The 19,800-nt window shown below is 38.1% G+C and overlaps 1 protein-coding gene across 12 annotated transcripts in view; it reads right to left on the bottom strand.

The window, feature by feature from the left end:
- The window catches only part of Dmd (dystrophin), a 2,621,826-nt gene that overhangs the window by 85,857 nt on the left and 2,516,169 nt on the right, over positions 1-19,800 (bottom strand). For all 12 annotated transcript variants that reach the window (XM_029534042.1, XM_029534043.1, XM_029534037.1 and 9 more), the window contains 3 exons: positions 14,923-15,124; positions 12,191-12,276; positions 9,504-9,661 (listed from right to left, as the gene is read on the bottom strand). In XM_029534042.1, coding sequence (XP_029389902.1) covers positions 9,504-9,661; positions 12,191-12,276; positions 14,923-15,124 — 446 coding nt within the window. The remainder of the gene's footprint in view (positions 1-9,503; positions 9,662-12,190; positions 12,277-14,922; positions 15,125-19,800) is intronic.

Below are 19,800 nucleotides of genomic sequence, written 5' to 3'. Positions count from 1 at the left end.
AGAGAGAGAGAGAGAGAGAGAGAGAGAGAGAGAGAGAGAGAGAGAGAAAGAGAACGAGAGAGACAGAGGGAGTCTTGATTGGATCTTAAAAAATAGCTAATATAAGGAACACTCTAGACCAAAAGGGAATTTTCATTGTGGATGTTGTTGGATAAACTACTAAATACATTTACATTGTGTAAATGGCAGCAAACATTGCCATATATATATATATATATATATATATATATATATATATATATATACACACACACACATATATATCAAAAACTAATGGTTAGAGAGATGCATAGGACAAATGATTATTCATTATTCTGTTATTGACTCTTAGTGATTGAAGTGTTTTAAATAAAATAATGGCTGGGAACCATCATTTCTCTCAAGTCATTCCTTCATATGGAAGTGTAAGATAGGAGAATTGGTAAAAGAGTCTTTAACAAGTATAGGGAGGGCATTCAACTGGTCTTAATATAAATAGCATAAAACGAGGAAATCTCCTCAAGTGCCCAGAAGCTAAGAACCTAACACAAAACTCACTTTCTACTTTCTCATCATGGTTCCTAGAACACCCTCCTTTGCACCATATAGATGGAGTTTTCTGGCATTCTAAATTGCATTTCCAGTCATGAAAATGAGTTCTTCTACATTTACAGAATTTTTATCCTGTTTGATGTGGAGATTGAAAGGTCAAGACTTGTCTTGAAATAAGAAGTAAAAGGCTTCCCATAACTGCCGTCTTAGGTAGAAATCAAGTATTTTATTTAAAGTTGTGAAGATAATGAGCAGATTGGAGGCCAGCAGTCACTGCTCTAAATATTAATCAGGACTCTAAATCACCCATTAAAGATAAAATTCAGCCCAAACAATAACACATGGTGATTATCCACTCTTCATTTACATGCTCAAGGACACCTATCCTGACCTCAGGCTCTCCACTCCACCTGGCTAATACAGCAATTAACACCCTGGCTTTAGAGTCCAGAAGCCCAATTTGAAGTACTATGCAAATCCCTTCATATATTCAGTGTTAGGAATTTATGATAAAGAGTTTTACATATATGGAGAAGTGCCCATGTACCTGCGGTGCTATAGAACATACTTTATCAAATACAGAGAAGGATGCTTTATGCAATGGTGTATCTTATAAAGTTAGCTCTTCCATTGCTTCCTCCTGTGCTTATTTAAAACCCAGTAGAGGAAAAAGCAAAATTGGAGAAAGAAAAAACATGCAGAGCTGTAGTCCCCATTGATTGGCAATGAGCACAATGACAATGAAGCCAAAGGAATTTTAGAACTGTTATATATACTTTATATATTTGTCTAAACTCAGGACTGAACACTGAATAGTAAATATTACTCCACTAAATCAAATGTAGCATTAAAAAATAAAAAAAAGATGAAACTCACTCTGTGTGTGATATGTACACACAGTGTGTGTGTGGGGGGGGGGTGGGTTTTGCATGTGTGTGGACAGGCCAGAGGAGGACTCCAGGAATCCTGTTCTATCACTTTTGACCTTACTCTTCTGGAGCAGGATATTTCACAAACCCAGTTGGCTAAAAGAATCTGAACCTTGACTGGTGGTAGTTGGACAGAAATCCCTGGCAATTTCCCTATCTCCATATTAACCCTCAAGCTGAGTTTATAGGCACATGCAACCATGGCTACCTTTTACAGGGCTGCTTGGGATCCAAACTAAGGTCCTAATATTTGCACAGCATGCATATGTCCCTAGCCCCAAAATCTTTTTAAAAAGCTATCATAAAACATTATCAAGGGGCTGCTTCAATGGCTCAGTAGGTAAAGGAACTGCTGCCCAGCATCCTGAGGACCTGAGGTTCATTCTCAGAGCTGACAAGATGGAAGCAGATGATCAGCATTTACAAGAGCTGTATGTGTATGCATATATGAGTGTGCTTGCATACACACACACACCACAAATAAGTAAATGATTAAGATTTTTTACAGGCCAGCCAGAGCTATCTAGTGAAATCTGGCTTGAAAAAAAATCCAAATGTAAGTCCAATAAGAACTTGTATAGATACCAGACGAATAAGTCAAGATATGCTGAAGACATTGGAGGAGATAAAAATCTTCCAGAAGTTTTATACTTCTTCACCTTAAATCTTTAAAAAATATCTTTCCATTAAAAAAAATCAGTAGGTTCGACTCCAACAAATCCAGACACCCACAGACAAACAGTGGATGGAGTTGGAAAACAGGAGGAAGAACTGCAGGCACCAAACGGGATAGGAACTCCACAGGAAGACCAACAGAGTCAATTACCCTGGACCACTGGGGCAATCAGTGACTGAGCCACCATCCAAAGAACACACATGAGCTGCACCCAGACCTCCCCACACATATGGAACAGATGTGCAGCTTGGTCTTCATGTGGGTCCCAAACAACTGTAGTGGGGGCTATCCCAAAAGCTGTTGCCTGTCTGTGGGATATGTTCCTCTAGCTGGGCTGCCTTGTCTGGCCTCAGTGGGAAAGGAAATGCTTAGCCTCACAGAGACTTGAAGTGCCTGGGGTGGGGAGGGATATCCAGGAGGGCCTCCATCTGCTCAGAGGAGAAGGGGAAGAGGGATGGGTGAAGGCTGTGAGAGGGGGTAATCAGGAGGGGGCATTGAGAGTCATGTAAAGTGAATAAGTTAAAAAAATCAGTGGTTAATACTGGGAGGCAAACAGTGATAAATGTTGAACTTCTTATTTCTTAGTTTCCTTGATCATGAAGCATTAGTTTTTGTTGGTTTTCTTTTGTCTTTTTTTTTTTTTTACCACGAATTAGCACAAATATTGAAATGATAAAAAACATTAATCCAGGATTTAAAACAGATTTAAAGCAAAAAAAGGGGGGGGGAACTGTTTTTCAAGCATGAGGCTTTGGGTTCAGCCCCTAGTATCACAGCCAAAGAAGTAAATGAATAAACCCATTGACCTGTCCTTTTCTTTTCCTCTGTTCCTATCTGTAGAAAAAGTGAGTTGGAAATGCTAATTCATGATAAAACTTACCCTCCACAATAGGCTACCTCAATGAATATACATATGCATCCCTCAGTCCAAAGGGACTCTAAAGGGAATGACTACAGCATCCAAAGTAAGCTTCCAAAGAGGAAGGTTTTTTTAAAAAAATAATTTATCTACGGAATGAAAATATAAACTGTGATCAATTACCTTGAGAATTGATATCTAATTAGGGAAAAAGTCTCCTAGCATGGCATTTTTTCATGCCTAGAAACATCTGCATAGGAACAACCTTAAGAGCTTCAAGTTAAATCCACAGATATTTAGTTATAGGTATAATGAACTGTTTATCTTGACCTGATATTCTCATATCACAAGACACTAAAGGTAATCATAGCTAGAGCCCAGCCTAGCAGTTGCCCACCACAGTTTACCCCCGCTGGCTCATTTGATCCTCATACTACCAAGATGTCAGTAGTCAGGGAAGGTAAGAAATGTACCTGTACGAATCCTACCCTGAGCAACCTTAAGATTTTACATCTAAACAGACAACCTTCATTGTTTAAGCACATAGTTTCACAACTCCAAAGATCCTTGCATGATTTTTTTTTTTACAGGAGACACACACACATACTTGTTTTAACAATCGAGACTGTAATTTATTCTCATTTCTATATTTGTTCTATATTATTCCAACTACACATATGTAATTTATTTTGTCATATGAATATAAAATTTGAAAGATAGTTGAAACAGCAATGCATTTATTTTGAATGTATGAATACAGCAGGAGGCAGAAAACAGATGTAGAATGAGCAGATTTTGACACTCTAGTATTTGTAGTTGAAGCATACTGAATATAAAGTTGGTATACTCAAGTCTATCTAAATAATAAAGTCATTAAAGTGTTTATAGAAGAAAATACTACATAGCCCATCAGAGTGGAGGAGGGAAGTATGTCTCAGAGCAATGCCAAATGCTATTTGCTGACATATGACTCTTTTCTGAAGTCACTGAAGACTTTTTGTACCTAAAAGCAATATTTGGTTTTAGTTAAAAACAGTCAAGGCACAACCAAATGGATTAAAGGTTTTTTTTTATTTAGTTACTTGTATATAGGTGACTGTCTGTAGGAATGTGCACGCGAATGCAGATGCCAGTAAATTACAAAAGAGAGTGTCAGATTCCACTGGACTTGAGATACAGGCAATTGTCAGTCACTTAACATGAGTGCTAGGAACCACACTCGGGTTCTCTGCAAGAGCAGTATGTACTCGTAACCACAGAACCATGTATTTCTTATAAAGGTGTGTATGCTAAAGTGGAGATATTCATTAATTTATATCATCCTACTACAACCTAAAACTGATATAAAGTATTATATCAACACAATAATCCTTTATTTATTAGTTCTGACCAGTATTTGAACTGGTTAAAGCCACTAGTTGGTATAAAGGTATAGTATAAACTATATTCACCATCTCTCCTTGAGAATCATTTCTTGCTCTGAAAAAGGAGAGCCATAGACAACCTGAAGGTTCTTTCGGACAGTCTGTGACCTGCTGCCACAGTGAGTTTGGCTTTATTATGGTCTGAAAGATCAATTTCCTGTTTCAATGTCCTTTTTGTAAGGGAATAGGAAAGAGGAACAAAGTAATCACACACTAGTTGAAGCTGTATCACAAAACAGCCAAGTTTCAAAACGGTTCCACCATTATAAGGAGGCAACTTCCCAGTGAATGCATTGACAGCAGTATGCTGGCAGCTTCACTTAGTATTTATTACTGAAGATGCCACAAGTTTACCTCGGATAAGCGGTTTCGGTATCTACGGACATGGTTTCATTTCTCCTAACTTTTCAGTGTGCGGGGGAGGAGGAAGCATCATGGCATGCAGTGTTGACTTCAGAAGACAACTTTGTGGAATCAAACCCTCCTTCCAACTTTATGTGGGTTCTGAGGTTGCAACTCAGGTTGCTAGGCTTTTGTGGTAAGTGCATTTATTTACTGGCTCTCTATCTTTATTTTTGAGATTGGCCCTCTTGCTGAATCTCACCAGTTCAATAAGGCTGTCTGGGCAGCAAGACCATGCAAGGGCTCTGCCTTTCTCTACCTCCCTGATACTGGGATTACATGCACATGCTGCCACAACTGGACTTTTACATGCATGTAAGGAATCCATACTCCGTTCTAAGATCCTAACACGGTACAAGTCCACTATCAACTCTCCCCAGACTCCTGTTTATTCTCTTTAGAAGGCCTTGCTATGTAACCCAGAATAGCTTCTAACTCACTATGTAGCTCAGGGTAGCCTCAAACTTGTAGTGATCCTTCTGCTTCTGCCTCCTAAGTAATTGGAATATACGTGTGTGCTACCATACAAGTTACTGTTGTTGTTGTTATTTTTTATTATTATTATCATTATTATTATTATTATTATTATTATTATTATTATTATTATTTAGATCTGATGGGTGACTTCCATAACATTTTTGTAAGCAGATGGTGGGGATACAAAGAACTGAGGGAACCTTTTGAAGATCACTCAGAGAGCTTGGCCCATGAAAATTTATCTTTCTCCCCACCACAAGTAGACCATGAACCAGAAGTTTCCACACCTTTCTAACTAGACTAGCATAGGAAAAAGTAAGTTTTCTATGTGGTTACAAGAAACAAAGAACCCAGAAGAACTACTCTTTAAAGTCAACACCTGAAGTGAAAAAAAAAATGAATCAATAAGAGAAACAAACACTTCACTGCCTCCTCATGCCAGCAGAAATAGCAACAACCTTTGAGCACAAGCTCGCAGAAGGAGCAAGCCTCCCAATTCCCAAGGTCTTCCACTTCAAACAGAGGGCAGAGGGTGTTTTCACTGTTATCTTTCTCAGTGCAAACATTGTACTTGCATGCCTTTGGCACAATGAAAGGCAAGGTGACCACCAGAGCACCTGGTTGAGGAAAAGCAAGCCTGGGCGAGCACAAGGATCCTGAAGGAAACATTCACAATGGAGCAATTCAAATGGATGGGAAATGATTACAAGTTAAGAGGCTCCCAATAAGATAAGCCACATCTGGGTCTACTATATTATAAACATGCAGTTCATCAGTACTTGACCTTACCACCCCCCCTCAACAATTGTGGCCTATTCCATGTTATTATACAACACATCTTATTCTATCCAGGACCCAAGGCAAATGTGATGAAATGTTTGTTGTGTGCCCTTGAGAGCAGGCTGGGAAAAGGTGTCAAAAAGAACATATCTGGGAAAGATGTGGCAGATAAAGGTGAGAATCTAACCATTCTATTAGTTGAGGGAGGCTAAAGGCACAGATTAGTTGTTCAAACATAAAACCAGAAACTTCCAAAACTTGCCCACTGTACTCTCCTCAAAAGAATGAGAATTCAGTGAGCATATTCATAGGAATAAAAGCAAAAGTTTATAAGTAACAATAGTTGTGATATTACTTAGAACCATGCTAAATGCAAACAGTCAGGTGTGGCTGTTCTAAGGTATCAAATGCAGTGTTTCAAAGACATGGTTATGGAACTACAGCAGAAAACATCTGAGGGCTAAAATAAAGAACTAAAATTTATCCAGTAGAAAATGGAAAGAAATTGGAGACTTTTAATGATGGCTGCCATGTGGTAATACTTTTCCATAAAGTACATAAAAGGACATTCCCACTAAAGAAAGACACTATAGTGTGTACTTAGGCTTCCTAGGATAACAATGTGTGTGTACATGCAATGAGCAGACTGAGAAACAAGATAAGGATGGTGACAGAAAGGAAAGGATTCAAAAGAAATACTTTATCTGTATTCTCTCTCTCTCTCTCTCATATTCATATCCTCTCTCTCTCTCTCTCTCTCTCTCTCTCTCTCTCTCTCTCTCCCTCCAATTATAAATGCCCAAAGAAGGAAATTAAGGGAGAAAAAAAAGCAAGCAGCAAATAAAAAGTCACTTGTTATCGCTGGGCATCTATTGGTCAATTTCTTCCCAAACTAACAAAAGAAGTTTCCAGGAGCTTGCCAGCTAGCACAGAGGCATTCAATCAATATGCAAGATGGACTGAATTCAAATGCTGATGCTGAGGAGAGTGCTGCTATTACAGAGAAGGCAAGTAATCCAGTAAGAGAGGCAGAGTACTGAAGAAGGGGCAACTAGCAAAAGCAGAGGTAAAACAGACTGGCCTCCTCTCCAGGGAAACCAGAGCTTCAGTTCAACAGCCCCCTATCCTGACAACCAAATCCAAGTAGAGAAACTACAACAGCAAGAGGAATGATAGCTGTCCAATGAGTCAGTACAGGAAGGTGACAGCGAGTCCTAAGCGTAGCTCTCTGCAACAGGGGCCATCATACCGTAGAAACAGCTGCCAATACTGCTATGATCTTATATTTACTTTTAACCTAAGATACAATAGATAGGTATATACATGAACACTATATAGTTCCTAACCTATAGGTGAACACTAGTGCATGCATGACATAGCTTGAACTCAGAAAGTAAGAAGAATTTTACTAAAAGAAAAGCAAAGATTAGGGGGCCACTTATATCACTACATGTTGTTATATACTGATTTTTTTTAAGAAAATGGATCTTTATTTAGTTGTTAGAATTCATTATATGAAAGTTAGTAGTATTGATATTCTAGAATTGGTATTACTACAGCAACATGTAAAAAAAGTGTCATAATGAAAGTGTGTTCATGCTTTGGAATGGTGAAAATGTACTTATTTCTCATATCTATTTAAAAACTAGTCTGCCACCATTTTGGCAAAATAATTCAAATGTGCCCTATTCCATATTAAGTGGGCTTACTTTGTACACATTCAATCATACTATCAAAAACTCTTAAAGAGTCAAACTGCTTTACAATACAAATAGTCACAGGGTTCTGCCTAGAAAGCTGCCTGGGGTTTTCTCTTAGTCTGTGGTAAAAGACTTCAATTTTATAAATCTTAGCCATCGTGAATGGGGTTAGAATGGATTACAAAACCTCACATAAGTAAAACAGCTTGTAACATTTAAAAATACATAAGAATACAGTGAATAATGTGGTTTTGAAAATATCTGATTACATTAATTCTGGTGGCATTACAACTAGAAAGAGTTGTTGAAGAAAAGCCATCTGTTAATATGAATCAAAAGCCACAAAAAATATTTATAGCCTTGAATCTGATCATTGTATTCCTGGAGAATTTATCCAAAAGAATCAATGTCAGAGAAAATAAATGGGGCTGAGGAGCCTTGGTGGTATAAATGCCTGCTATGGAAGTATGAAGACTTGATTGAACTCAGAACTCTAGAAACTATAAAAAGCTAGGCAACACATTATATGTCTATAATTTCACTGGTCCTATGACAAAAGAAAAGGCAGATATAGGAGAACTGCTGAAAGTTGGTGGGCCAGCTTGTCAGGCATATGTACTAGCAAAGAGCAAGAGACCCTTTCTGAAACAAGATGGGAAGTTAGGACTGATATCCAAGGTTGTCCTATGTGGTATACACATGCCCACACTTATACCTAGAAGGAAACCACACACACATACACAAACACACCCACACAGGGAGGGAAGGAGAGAGGGAGGGAGGAGAGAGAGAGAGAGAGAGAGANAGAGAGAGAGAGAGAGAGAGAGAGAGAGATATTTAAAGAAAAGCAACAATTATGTGAAGATATTCATTATAGCACTACCTATCGATACTACATACTTTACCAAAAATAGAAACAGCCTACATGGCTATCACAGCCAAGTGCTTAGGCATTGAGAAGGAGGAGGAGGAGGAGGAGGAGGAGGAGGAGGAGAAAAGAAAGGACGGAAAGAATCAATGGGGCAGGAAAAGGCAGAATGGACAAGAATGTCCATTGACAAGTATATTGATCAAATAGACAGTAGAAAAAAGTACAAACCTTAGCTCTTACTATAAGGCTTGTAGGGAGGGCTGTATGTGTGTATGTATATGTGGGGTGGGGTGGGGTGGGGCATGGGGTGGACTGGTGGTACCACATTTGCTCTGTCATACACACAACAAAACAAAAAAGCTGGATAGTGACTGGAGAGACATGCAATTACTCTGCGTATTATGGTCAAAGGAGGGTTAGGGACACCCTGGCATCACAGCTAACAAGGACAGATCACATTATTCCTGTAGATCAGTCTAATTTAAACAGAGCTAAAAATCACTGGCGTAGCCATGGTTAAACAATGGAGATCATGTTACTATTTGCTGGGGGGGGGTCCTTTCCCCACTTACAGGCTTACAAAGGAAGTGCTCATACTTCACAGAAAGCAGCCCAGGGTCAGCTCCACACCTCTTTGTTGTGACATCTGGTTTTAGCTTAGGCTCGCAGAAACTGTTCTATATGGAGACTGTGTTTATGCACTCAGAGTTACTGTGTTGTGTAACATTTGTGATGCCCTGGGTGCTATCTCTCAACATTACAAAGATAAATGAATGAATGAATAAATAAATAAATAAATAAATAAATAAATAAATAAATAAATAAATAAATGAAAAAAAAAGTGAGTAACTTACAAATTGGAAGCAGCTCCTGACACTCGGCTCAATGTTACTGCCCCCAAAGGAGGCAACTTCGCCCAACTGTCTTGGGATTTGAATAGAATCATGCAGAAGAAGACCCAGCCTACGCTGGTCACAAAAGCCAGTTGAACTTGCCACTTGCTTGAAAAGGTCTATAAAAGAAAGAAGAGAATCATAAAAAATCAAAGCATAAGTGGACATAACCAGAACCCAATGTCCAGTTCAATGTGAGAACTATTTCACAGGAATGGCCAATATTCCCACAAAGGGGCTCACTGTTTTTCTTTTTTATCTTTCATTTTTTGGAGGGTAGAGGGAGGTGGTCTAATGTAGTACAGCCTGGCCTTAAACATGCTATTTAGTTGAAGATAACCTCGAACTTCTTACTCTCTTGATTCTACCCCCTGGCTGGTAAGTATAGCTGTGTGGCTTTATACAGTTCTTGGCTTTATACAGTTCTTGGAACTGAACTCATGGCTTTCTCTGTGTTAGGCTGAAAGAGATTAAGGCTAATTTAGGCTAATAAGAACATATCTCTAGGGCTGGTGAGATGGCTCAGCAGGAGCACCCGATTGCTCTTCTGAAGGTCCCGAGTTAAAATCCCAGCAAATACATGATGGCTCACGACCATCTGCAATGATATCTGACTCCCTCTTCTGGAGTGTCTGAAGACAGCTACAGTGTACTTACATATAATAAATAAATAAATAAAGCTTTTTAAAAAAAGAACATATCTCTATAAATTAGATTAATCATCATTACCTACATATGATGTCTAAAAAATTTAATACACTATAGCCCTGCAAAGAAGTGAAATTTACATGTATTTTTTATTTCATTTATTTATCTGTAAAATGGGAGTCACATATTATCGTGGCCCATGTGTAAAGTCAAAGGAAGACTTACAGGAGTCAATTCTCTCCTTTCCACCTTGTGGGTCCTGAGGACCAAATTTAGACCATCGGCTGCTGTGTCAAGGGCCTTTATCTATGATGCCACTACCCACTGTACATGTACTTTCAAAAGTTACATTTTTATTAATTTATTATGTATGCATGCAATTAGAGCACGTGAAGGTCAGGGGACAACTTATACAAATTGGTTTTCTCCCTCTACCATATGGATTGTAGGAATGTAGCCTAGGTTAACAGGCTTGGCAGCAAGTGTCTTTACCCACTGAGCCGGCTCATCAGCTCCCTAAATACATTCTTAACACCTGAGTTGTTCAACACAAAACACAATCCTTTGGTAACTATTATGTACATATGATATGAATCCTACCACAGAATTTTATAACTAGGAGCCATATAACTAGTCAAAAGCATGTGAGTATATGAAAAGATGCAGCAAAAGCAGGTCTTCTTTCCTGAGTCCTAAGCCCACTAAGCTTTACTGAGATTGGCATATATGCTCACACAGGATGCTATGCCTATAATAGCATAAATAGTGTAATTAGTTCATATCATGTTATATTATCATTGATTTTCTGTATCTGCCTTACTGTTTCTGTATTTGTTTTCTGGAAGGAAGGGTTTCACAAGGTAGTCAAGGATGGTCTTGAACTTGTAAATAGCAAGTGGAGACAGGAACACAGGGAGACCCACTGCTACCCATGTCTTTTTAAAAGGCAACAAGCCCAACTTAAAAGAAGTAACTATAATATTTAAAAGAAGAAAGCACTTAGAAGTATTGTTTTATCCAAAAATAATTTTAAAGGGTTAAAAACTTGTTTCTCCTTGTGTAGGGGTGGTTTTATTTTGTTTTGTTTAGTTCTTAGGAAAGAAGAATTCCTGTGGGAACTAAGTCAGTACCACAGTGGTTTGTGTATGTTATGGTTTACTCCACAAAAGGGAGCACCTTGGGACAGGTGGGTTTGTGGCAATGCCATGAGTTTTTTGTCTCCTGACGATCTTTATACCCGGCAAACCTCTTTATCTATGTATTAGTTCTTAGGAGGAAGCCAGGACAGACTAGATTCATTTAATGCCTCCTGGAAGCATTTCTTAAGAGCATCTCAAGGGGGGAAACATAAACTGTCCTCTACATTCATGACAGACACAGAGGGTAACTTGGTCATCCAAGCTATCAGTCCTTTAACATTTGCTTTTTATTTTACATTTATACTTCTTAAGTAGAAGATCCCAATAGCTAATCAAAAGAAAATTCTAGAGGGTGCTATTTACCTTTTAAGAAATACCAGGCTAGCCATCCATCAAACAGTAAAATGTTAGTCACATCACAGAATTGGATGTGTCAGTACAACTTGCAGTAAGATGATTATAAAATAAACAATGTGTTTTGAACACAAATGTTAGATAGCATTCTTTAAAGGGAATCCAAATGCAGGGGAAATGCAGGGATTAAACCTTCACATTTCTTTTCCAGACTTACACAAAGGGGTTAGGAAATCAGACTTTATCCCCTTGGAACATGTGTTTTATTCAGACACAGTCAATGTAACATAAAATAATACTCTGACTGGAGAAGCTAATCCTCGTTCTCTATTTAAATACCTTCAATTTAATGTCTGACAGGAAGCAGCAAACCCAGATTTTATGACCCTTTAAAAGCAGCTCTGTATCTTATGCTGTCAAATAAGAATGGAATATCATGTCCCGTCTAGAACAAAGGTAATTAGGCAACATCAATAAAAGAATGCAGAATTAATACACACGACTTACATCTGTACTTGTCTTCCAAGTGTGCTTTACACAGAGAAATGATGCCAGTTTTAAAAGACAGGACACGGATCCTCCCTGTTCGTCCCCTATTATGAAGAAGCAAACCAGAAAACAGTTACTGGCATACCAATAGAGTGTAGAAATTCCTAGTTAAGGGGCAAGAGGGCCCTGGATACAGGAACTCTATAGGCCATTGTTTGATTAAGGTTGCTAAGAACTTTTCTGAATTCATTATCTGTTTGTCTCATGACCTAGAATGCAATGGAAGAGTTTGATGAACCAAGTTAATGAATATTTACCCAATTTTCAACTCTTAAAAGCCCTCACTTGAATTGCCAGAGTAGCTCTTCACAAAATAGGGATAAAATACCTTCCTATACATCTACAGAGAGCCACCTTCAGTGAGTATGAGGAAGAATTACCACTGTGTATCAGCAGTTCTGGTTACTAAAGCCAATTGGCAATTTTGGTTATTGAAGCTGAAAACAATTTCTAGCAACTAACTGTTCTTCTCTGCTCGGCACTCCCAGAATTCCATCAGATTACTGCTTACTGTAAGAAGATGAGTCATCACTTCAGGTCACAAGACACAAAATGTAAAATATGAATATTTATATCCAATGAAACCATGGCATACAATACCAGGAAGCATTCAAATACATGCTCTATAAGATATACATATCAAATAACCTACTCCTATATCAACATTCTAATATGGCTATACTTCTTTACATTAGAAAGTAGAATAAAGTGTCCCACACAAAGGTTATTAACACAAAAATTTAACTGTGGGGTAAAAAAGAGAAAAATTGAGTGAACAAACATTTTGTAAAAAAATGTTTTTCAACAACATTTTAGCTTCTTAATTTATTTTGGAAAGTAATTGAATCTCAGATTCTGGTATGTTTATTGGTCAATATTATAAATTTTCCATCAATACAACTTATTAGGTTTCTTGGTTAAAGAAAAATCCCAGACCCAAATGCTTAAATGAAATTCCTGTCGCTGAAAAAATTTATCTTACTGCTATTAGGGAAAAGCAAATCAACATTTAACAGGTAAACTTTATGCAACAATTAAAGTCTTTAAGGAGTTAAAATTATCCTCAAATAATTTTCAGGTAGACTGAATGAAAGTTCAGAATCAATTCACATCTCATCTGCAAAGAAAATGATGCCAAAGAATATGAGGGAAACTTGAATATAAACCCTTATTAAAACAAATGTGAAAAAAAAAGAAAAAAAAAACAAATGTGAATGTATATAATAAGCCAAGTGTGGTGGTACATGCCTTTAATCCCAGCACTTGGGAGGCAGAGGCAGGCGAATTTCTGAGTTCCAGGCCAGCCTGGTTTACAGTGAGTTCCAAGACAGCCATGGCTATATAGAGAAACCCTGTCTCGAAAAACCAAAAGAAACAAAACAAAAAACAAAAAACAAAAACAAAACAAAACAAAAAATGTGAATATAATCCACAATTAAAGACTGATATATGTTCAAGAACCAAGTAGATAAATGTTATATGCCCCATACAGGGGAACGCCAGGGCTAAGAAGTGGGAGAGGGTGGGCAGGGGAGCAGGGTGGGGGGAGGGTATAGGGGACATTCAGGATAGCATTTGAAATGTAAATGAAGAAAATATCTAATAAAATAATTTAAAAAAGAACCAAGTAGATACGTGCATGCATTTAATAATCTGATGGTCCTGAAACTTAAAAGAAAGTTAATATCTTACCAAAATAACAAAGAAAACACATCTTAACAAAGGAGAAGATAGATACATTCAATAGAAGCAGAAGGCAAAGTATTTGATGTGCAATTCCTTTAAGAAAACCATCCTAGTTTCCAAATTCGAGTATGTATTTGTTGATATGTGAAATGAGGCGTGTAATAATTCTGAGGCCTAAGAGGAAATCAGTGAAAAATCAAGACCAATTCCTTCTGCTTCCTTCCTCAATTGTGTCCATTAAACACAAGGCAAAAATGAGAACTGGAGCTATGTCCTGTGTGCAAGCCAAAAGAAATAAATGGCTGTTCTCTAACTGAGAGGTTGAGGAATGGAGATGCCAAAGAGCAGCTCTGGAAAGCCGTAGTAAAATACAACAACAACAACAACAACAATAACAACAATCTTTGCTTAGTTTCAGGAGCTGAGTTTGCTGTTTTGAGCTTATTTTCACTTTGTGTGACTTGTCCATTCACAATCATCTACGTAATTGTGCTACCTATCTGTTAAGACAATTCTGATCTGATGATAGCTACACCAGCATTTCCAGGAGCACTGTCATTCTTGCCAATGAGAGGATTCACTCCAAAATGGATGGCATAACTCCAAAACTCAAGTGAGAAAAGAACCACAGGGACAGGATAACCCGTTCTTTTTGAAAAAATAAAAAAATAAAAAGATGACTTATCCCAGGTTCTGTTTGGATTCTGACCTGAGAGCATTCTATATTTCAGCCTTTTTTCTCCTAAGATAGAGTATCACTATGTGGTTCTGGCTGTCCTGAAACTCACTGTGTAGACTAGGTTGGCCCCAAACTCCCAAAGATCCTCTCCCTCTGGGATTAAAAGCTACATTCCAGCTCTTGCTGCTAGCTTATCAGATATGTTTTGAGTCATATTTGTAAATGATTTACCCCAGGAAAATAACATACATAGCATCTAGGATGCTACTGTAATGGCAATCCTGGTAATCAGTGTGTAAGCTAGGTCCCCTCTTGCCACACTTACGTATCATAAACATTGAGAAGCCAGTTGAGACACATATCCACACAGAGAGGGACATTGACCAAATTGTTGTGTTCTTGCTCCAGACGATCATAAATAGTAGTCAAACAGTTAATTATCTGCAGGATATCCATGGGCTGGTCATTTTGCTTGAGGTTGTGCTGGTCCAAGGCATCACATGCAGCTGACAGGCTCAAGAGATCCACTGCAAAAAAAAAAAAAAAAAAACACAAAAGCACAGATGACGCAAAACCTCAAGCTTTTCACTCTTTCTCCTTTGAGAAGGCCAGCTAGGCTAAGTTGTTTCCTACCCTTTAGTAAACACCAAACCCAAATTCCACCTTCTTTTAAAGGTCTTCTGTTTTCATCCCTCAGCTTCTAAGTTGATCCCGTTTTACCAGTATTCACAATCAAAAGTTGTTTTCAGATCTCACTGGCAAAGATACAGGATTCCTTTCCCTGGACTATCAGGGAATATTTGAGATTTAAAGGCAGCTGTTTTCTCAGTCTATGGTCATTCTACCTGGATAGGAAAAAGAAAGTGAAGCAGTAGGGATTTCACAAGAGAAGCAGACAGCCCTTTCTCATACTAGTGTTAGAGATCAATTAGGCGAATCTGGATGGTTGGAGTTCTATAAACTCAATTTCTAGGTGTGCACGTATAATCAGTAAGCATTTTTTTCTCCTTGAACTAGACACCTCAGCATCCCTTTGTCGCCTTCACACCAACAAAGAGAAAATAACCAACTTCACTCTAATTTTCTCTAGGCAAGCTGAATAATCTAGGCAGCTTTCAAGCTGAAGGCTCATTTCTTTCTCCTTTCCCCTCAAACTGCATTTTACAAGGTGCTTTTTTTTTTTTTTTTGACACTTAGAAGAACTTTTAAGGCTAGGGGAGATTCCCTCAGTCTGAGATAGTGATTAGTCATGTGCCAAAAGAAAACAATTAACAAAAGTAAACTTTCATCAGCAAATCACTAGCTTTATTCCCAAGTGTCCTGAAACGATGCTTTTCTCTAAAGCCAATTTATTAGCCAAATTGAAAATGCAACACTGGTATTTTTCTAACCACATGATACACCTAAGCTCTATTCTGAAATGTCAGTGCTTCCAGACAAAGAATCAATGATAATTAAGTGCCTCTCTCACATACCTTAGGGAAAGCAGCACTGCAATTATAAATATAACTTCAAATAAAATGCGTACAAGTCGTTTCACCCAGTAAACAGTTTCCCAATAGTAAAAGACATGCAAACTTAAGGCTATACTCTATTTTACTAGTTACTGGTGGTGAGCTCTATCTCAATATATCAAGGAAAATATATCAAGGAAAATATCAAGGAAAAAATATGAGGGTTAATATTTATCCATCACATACTGTCTCTCTTAAAAGAGGAAAACAGAATACTGTGGAGTTTCCCTAGAAACAGGAAGATCTGATGGCAGAAGCAAGAGATAATTTCCATTATTTTTCACTTCCATGAGCAAACCTGTGTCCTCCCATCCCATGGACCGGTTTCCCTAAAATATCCTGCACTAGCATCCCTTACTTGCTCACATATTTTATTTTGCTAAGGATGTAAATCACAATCACACATATCTCTACCACAGCCTCTTTTACTTTAAGATATAATAACCATAGGCTGCTTAGTGTCAGGGAAAATTTTTAAGAAAAACGTCCTTAGGTGATTTAATCATTGAGTGAACCGCACAGAATATAACTCCACAAATTAAGAGGTATACTACATTACTAAGCTACATCTTTGTACAAAGCTCCACTGTACTCTAAAAAGAAAGATATGGTTTTTGTTGTTTCTTTTTTTTTTTAATGAAATCTGAGACTGTGTAAACTTGGAAGTAGGAAACTGGCAGACTGCAAGACCTATCTGAGAGTCAGATAGGCAAATAATGAAGAATAGAAAAATAACAATGCAAGCAGGCAGGAGGCTATACAGAAAGGGAGGCTAATTGGGGTCTCCATGGGGGGCAGTAGGGAGGTACTTGGTGCTAAGGTTTTCATCATCTCGTTTGTCTGTCTGACATCCTGAGAGTACAAATGCTCACATTCAGGTAATGGAAAACTTCAGAAATATAGCATGTCAGTTATGTTATTAAAAGGATGGAGCAGATTTCTTCCATGTACCAATATTCCCAACATATTTCTTTATGGATTGAAGATAGGTATGAATTTTTTCTATTATTTTCTTTTTTGTTACTGTTTTAACTATTTTGCTTTTGATCCAGGATATAAGAGCAGTATGAGTTTTTATGCACACTTTTTATCAAGTGTCTAATGAACCCATGTGATGGTAACAAACAGTGAAATTGCATGAATTTTATTTTTATTGGACCTAATGTTGACACAAGTGAATACATAGGTAACACCCAACAGAAAATGTAGAGTATATATAGCTCCAGAGGAGAACGAGGCAATTGCTCTGAAATAACAGAAACAGAAGATGACACAGGAGAGAAATACCATATGGTGTTCTCTGCTAAAACTGGATGTGGTTAAATACAGAACCAATCCGTCACACAAGACCAAACAAGCATAGTAAACAGAAAAACAGAAAAACAAAATTTTGTTTTCATGGAACAATTTTCAAAAGCATTCTATTTAAGCAGACAGAGACCATGCCACAGATCAGCAAAGAGGTGAGGAGTGAATTGTGGGCAATTGAACTGTCATACACGTGGACTCAATGTTCAAACCAAACCTACTAAAGAATACATGGAGGTTATTTTGGTGAAACTGTAAACAAAATGATGAGCTTATCTGCAAATCTCAGAAAACAACTAGCAGAAAGTTTTGCAAAACTATTCTTTTTCTTGAAGTTAACAATTTCCATTATATAAATATATACTATAATATGAAATAAATGTACACATGCTCAAATGTGTGTGTATGTGTGTGCACATGCACACATGAATGTAAGAGCTCTTGATGCTCCTGAAGAGGACCTGGGTTCAGTTCCTAGTACCTGTATAGATTGGGACTTAAAACCATAACTCCAGGGATCTAATGTCCTCTTCTGAATCTTCGAGGGCACCAGGCACATATGTGGTTCATATACATACATTCGGACAAAATGCTCGTATACATAAAACAAATAATTTTAAAATGTTTTCTTTTAAAATTACTTGAAAGATTTTTAAAATTTGATTTATTTTTAATTGGGTGTTTGTGTGTGTGTGTATGTGTGTGTGTATGTGTGTGTGTATGTGTGTGTGTATGTGTGTGGGCACGTGTGTGGATATGGGCATGTAAGTGCAGATGGCCAGACAAGCCAACAGCCAGATTCCTTGGAGCTAGAGTTACATGTGGTTGTAAGCTACCCAGTATGGATACTGGAACTTGGGTATTTTGCACGCTACCAGAGGGGAGAAGTAAACAATTGCACCTAATTACAAGACTTGCCACTTACAACACAAACTTGCCTACAAGACAGGAGTAGCACAAATGTTATGAGAACAGTGCTAAAATGGCCAAGAACCCTAGTTTATGGATCTAAGAGAAAAACTACCACTATTATTCTGCTAAAGGACCATGGAAATAACCAGTTTCTGATGATATCTTGCTATGCTGATAATCAGTGCCTCATTCAGCCCTCATCCCAACGAGACAATGTGCAGAGAAGAAGAGACTTTGGAGCACTCAACCCTAACTGGGATATCTTCAGCAAACCCTTCCCTTCAAGGCTTTATATAGAAGAGGTGAGAAGATGGTGAGAGATAGAGGTGGTAGATGACTCTAAGCAGTGTCTAAGCAGTTGTATAGATGACACATCAGGACTGATACACAAGAAACTGATAGAGGTAGCCGGGCGTGGTGGCACATGCCTTTAATCCCAGCACTTGGGAGGCAGAGGCAGGCGGATTTCTGAGTTCGAGGCCAGCCTGGTCTACAAAGTGAGTTCCAGGACAGCCAGAGCTACACAGAGAAACCCTGTCTCAAAAATCCCCCCCCCCAAAAAAGAAAAGAAACTGATAGAGACTATGGCAGCATGTCCAAAATTAAACAGGTTCAAACCTGACAAAATTACAAACATGAAGGAAAGTGGACACACAGTCCTACCCTTAACCACTAAGCTGTCAAAGGACAAATCAGTTTTGTTCAGTGGAATGACATTGGGTATACTGACCATACTCCAGAGCAGGCTCATGCCCAGGAATAGTTGGCCAGCACAAAAGAGACCCCGTGTGTGTGTGTGTGTGTGTGTGTGTGTGTGTGTGTGTGTGTGTGTGTGTGCGCGTGCGCGCGCGCGCGCGCTTTTGTTTTGTTTTTGTCTTAAGTCTGTTTGTCTGTCTGTCTTTTTTGTTTGCTTATCTGTTTTGATTTTCATTTTCATTGTTTTTCCAGTTTTTTTTCCTTGAGAAAGAACACAAAGTAGGGTGTGGGGAGGATCTGGGGGGAGCTGAGGAAGAGGAAAGAATATGACCAAAAGATTGTATGAAAAAACTTAAATAAGAATTAAAAATAAATAAATATACAACTATCAATGGCAGGCTTTTATTTTAGAAATCACAAAGAAGAAACCAGAAAGCTGAATTATAGAGGCTTAGAACTAAAAAACCCCTTCAAAATGACATGGAAAGAGAGAATTGTGGTCAGCAAAAAGAGGTCTTCACTGACTTTAAGAGGAAAGGAAAGCACATCTGAATGTCATACTAGTAACTAGTGAGAAAAATGAGAGTCACCCAAAGTTGATGAGAGAGGAAAAACTCCTACAGTCCCCACAGAAGCCCAAGCTGACAGTCTCAAGACTGTGCTAAGGATCTCAGTAATGGTTTAAGAACTGATGAACCTGTTGACTTTTCTGGCTCAGTGTATGGCAACAGGAGACTTGCTGAGGTGACACTGTATATTTCCAAAGTAAACCT

The sequence above is a fragment of the Mus pahari genome, chromosome X (assembly GCF_900095145.1).
Source record: "Mus pahari chromosome X, PAHARI_EIJ_v1.1, whole genome shotgun sequence".
Lineage (NCBI taxonomy): Eukaryota > Metazoa > Chordata > Mammalia > Rodentia > Muridae > Mus > Mus pahari.
The sequence above is the reverse complement of the archived record's forward strand: the minus strand, read 5'-3'. Positions and strand labels throughout refer to the sequence as shown.